This window comes from Carlito syrichta, unplaced genomic scaffold (assembly GCF_000164805.1).
Source record: "Carlito syrichta isolate Samal-C Ts95f unplaced genomic scaffold, Tarsius_syrichta-2.0.1 Scaffold170021, whole genome shotgun sequence".
Classification (NCBI taxonomy): domain Eukaryota; kingdom Metazoa; phylum Chordata; class Mammalia; order Primates; family Tarsiidae; genus Carlito; species Carlito syrichta.
In genome coordinates this window covers 52987-56958 of record NW_007114117.1, presented here as the reverse complement: position 1 = coordinate 56958, position 3972 = coordinate 52987, and the positions used below count along the sequence as shown (strand labels likewise).

Genomic DNA, 3972 nt, shown 5'->3' with positions numbered 1-3972 from the left:
GCAATCCACTCACCTCAGCCTCCCAAAGGCGCGGGATTATAGGTTGAGCCACCGAGCCCAGCTCAAGTTTATCTTTCTAATGCGCTGCCTCACATGATGGTGATTGTAATAATTGAGACAGATATATAAACTGGCTTATAGTGGGCATTTAATAAATATTATTCCTTTCCCTCTGCAAAAAAGTTATAAAGAACTTATTGAAGCCAAGTGTGGTAACTCACGCCTGTAATCCCAGTACTTTGGGAGGCGGAGGTGAGGGGATTACTTGAGCCCATGGGTTTGAGACCAGCCTGGGCAACTTGGTGAGACCTGTTCTCTACAATAAATCAAAAAGTTAGCTGGGTGTGGTGGCAGGTGCCTATAGTTCTAGCTACTGAGAAGACTGAGACGGAAAGATCACCTGAGCCCAGCAGGTTGAGGCTGCGGTGGCCCATGAGCATGCTACTGTACTCCAGCCTGGGCAACAGAGTGAGACTCTGATTTAAAAAAAAAAAAGAACTTATTCAAGTTTGTGTATCTCTTAAGTGGCAGAGCCTAATCTTGTTTTTTTTGCTTGTTTGTTTTGTTTTTTTGAGTTGGAGTCTCACTCTTGTCGCCCAGGCTGCAGTGCAGTGGCACGCTCACAGCCACCGTAACTTCAACCTGCTAGGTTTAGGCGATCCTTCCACCTCAACCTTCCAAGTAGCTGGAGCTACAGATGCATGCCACCACGTCTGACTAGTTTTCGTGATTTATTGTAGAGATGAAGTCTTACCAAGTTGCCCAGGCTGGTCTCGAACCCCCGGGCTCAGGCAATCCTCTTGCCTTGGCCTCCCAAAGTGCTGGGATTACAGGCTGAGCCACTGTGCCCAGCCAGTCTTGTTTCTTTAGGTCCAGTAATTTTTCCACTGGGCCCTGGCTGAGGTTTTTTTTTTTGGTTCCTCATATATGCTGGAATTGCCCCTTAACTCTCTCTTGTAGCCTATAAGCTGGCTATTCCTGGCAGGGAGACCTGCTGATGGGCTGCAGGTAGCTTAGTCAACACTGGAGATGCCAACACTAGAGTGTTCTCTTTGCTTCCCTACCTGCTAGCCTCCCTTCCCCACTCCTGGTCACTGTGGAGAAAACCCTGCTCTCCTAACTCAGATCACTCCTCCAAGCTTCATTCAGTTTGTCTCATGCAGCTTGTCCCTTTGGATCCTACAGGTTTGTTGCCCACTGGAATATTGCCAAGTCCATGGCTGGGTATTACCAGGAGTCTGGCCGGGCCGGCAGGGATGGGAAGCCTTCCTGGTGCCGTCTCTATTACTCTAGGAATGACCGAGACCAGGTCAGCTTCCTGATTAGGAAGGAAGTAGCAAAACTCCAGGTAAGTCCTCGGCAGTAGAAACCCTTCCTCTCTAAAGCCACCACTCTCTAATTTCATGCACCTTATTTCCAAACTCGGGTGGTACTTCCGTAAACCAGAGGGGGCTGCGCCTCTAGAACAAGGGGAAGTGATGTATAGGGTAGGTAGGAGGTAGCTTGCAAGAAGACAAGTCAGACTTTGCTCTTTTTTTTTGTTTTTTTTTTAACCCTAGACTGGAGTGCAGTGGTGTGAGTGCAACCTTGAATTCCTGGGATCAAGTGATACTCCTGCCACAGCCTTTTGGGTAGCTAGAACTACAAGTGTATACCACCACAACTGGCTAATATTTAAAAAAAAATTTTTTTTTATGGAGATGGCATCTTTTTTTTTGAGTTAGAGTCTCACTCTGTTGCCCAGACTGGAGTGAGTGCAGTGGCTGCTTCCTGCCACCACAGCCTTGAGCTGCTGGGCTCCAGCGATCCTTCTGCCTCAACCTTCCAAGTAGCTGGAACTACAGGCGCACGCTACCATGCCCGGCTAATTTTTGATTTATTGTAGAGATGAGGTCTCGCCAAGTTGCCCAGGCGGGTCTCGAACCCTCAGGCTCAGGCAATCTACTCACCTCAGCCTCCCAAGGTGCGGGATTACAGGCTGAGCCACTGAGCCCGGCTGGAGATGGCATCTTGCTGTGTTGCCCAGGCTGGTCTCAAACTCCTGGACTGAAAAGATACTCCTGCCTCAGCATCCCAAAGTGCTGGGTTTATAGATGACTTTTTATAGATATTTAATTTATCTCAAACTGTCTTTGGTGCACATGTTATTTTATATAGCCAAGATCAATCCTGCTTTTTAAAAAAAAATCAATGGAGTCTCACTATGCTGCCTAGGCTGGAGTGCAGTAGCTAGTCACAGGCACAATTATAGCATACTATATAACCTTGAACTCCTTGGCTCATGCGATCCTCCTGCCTTGGCCTCCCAAATAGCTGAGACTGTAGGCATATGCCACTGTACCTGACTCAATTCTGCCTTGTTTTAATTAACATTGTAACATAAGTATTTTTCCCTATTATTAGTTCTGTTTTTATTTTTAGCCTTTTTTTTTTTTAACTGTTTATACATTTTTTGCAGAAAACCTAGAAACAGACCCAAACATATAAGGAAACTTGGTATATAATAGGTAACATAATAAATGAACAGGAAAAGGGTGAACTGTTGAATAATTGGTGCTGGAAGAAAGATAAACTTAGATCTCTGCCTGGTACCATGCAAGGTCTGACAATTAAATTCATGAGCTCCTCCTAGAAAAAGTGCTGCATACCTCACAGCTGAATATCACTATGGTCACCTTTGAAGTACTCTCTTTGAGAGGCTATGCACTGATGCCAGTGCCTAGTCTGCTCATCAAAACAATTTTGGAACTCTTTCTGGAATGGCCATCACAACTGTTGTTGTATTACTCTTGATGTCCTGAATGTCTTCAAAATATCTTCCTTTTAATATTTCCTTTATCTTTGGGTAAAGAAAACAGTCATTGGGGGGCCAGATCAGATGAGTAAAGAGGGTGTTTCAATACAGTTATTTGTTTACTGGCTAAAAACTCTCTTACAGACAGTACTGTGTGAGCTGGTGCCTTGTGATGCAAGAGCTCCTTTGGACCATTTTTACACACACCTTTCTCATGCCAAGATTTCCAGTTAATTAATGCCACTCAGCAATATATCACCACGCGTTGACACAAACACAGCTGTGAGACACTGATACACCAAGGTTATGAAACCTTACTGAGTTGTTTGTACAGTGCTGCCAACGTAAGCACGTGGTGGCAAGTTTATGAACTTAATTGTCAGAACCTGTATACATAGGAATTATAGCTGTATTAAAGACCTCAAGCTATAAAATGAAGGAGAAAAATATTTTATGATCTTAAGAGAGGCAAGAGTGTTGCAAGATTTTAAAAACAGAAGCCATAAAGACATGATCTGTTTGACTAAATTCAAACTAAAAATTTCTATATAACACCATAAAGTTAAAAAAAGGGCTCTTATTGGGAAAGATATTTGCAATATATATAATTGACTGACTATATAGAGAATTCTTATAGGTAAATAGGAAAAAGGCATACAACTCCTTAGCAAAAAGTATGAACAGACATTTCACAGAAGAGGAAACCAGAATGTATCTAATAAGCCTGTGAAGAGGTACTCAACCTCATTTAGGAATTAGAGATATACAAATTAAACAATCAACTATTGTTTTACACTCATCAGTTTGGCAAAAATGTAAAACATCTTTATAATCACTGTGGGTAAGGATGTGGGGAAAGGATACCTCTCGACAATGTTGTCAAAATATAAACTGGTACAACTGCTTTGAAGAGAAATGAGGTGATACCTATAGAATGGAGAATAGTAATGTCTATTATTCAGTAATTCCACTTCTAGATAGCTAAGTTATCATGTGTACAAGGATGTATAAGGATGTACAAGCATATTTACTGCAAAATCATTGTAGTAAAATGACTTTTTCTGTAAGGGAAATGGAAAAAATAAACAATTTTTTTTGTTTTTGTTTTGCTTTTTTTTTTTTGAGTTGGAGTCTCACTCTGTCACCCAGACTGGAGTGCAGTGGCTGCTCCTGGCCCC

At 42.5% G+C, this 3972-nt stretch overlaps 1 protein-coding gene across 2 annotated transcripts in view; it reads left to right on the top strand.

Moving 5' to 3' along the window:
- RECQL5 (RecQ like helicase 5) overlaps nt 1-3972 on the top strand; it is a 46194-nt gene that overhangs the window by 6910 nt on the left and 35312 nt on the right. For both annotated transcript variants that reach the window (XM_008051347.2, XM_008051346.2), the window contains exon 6: nt 1186-1348. In XM_008051347.2, coding sequence (XP_008049538.1) covers nt 1186-1348 — 163 coding nt within the window. The remainder of the gene's footprint in view (nt 1-1185; nt 1349-3972) is intronic.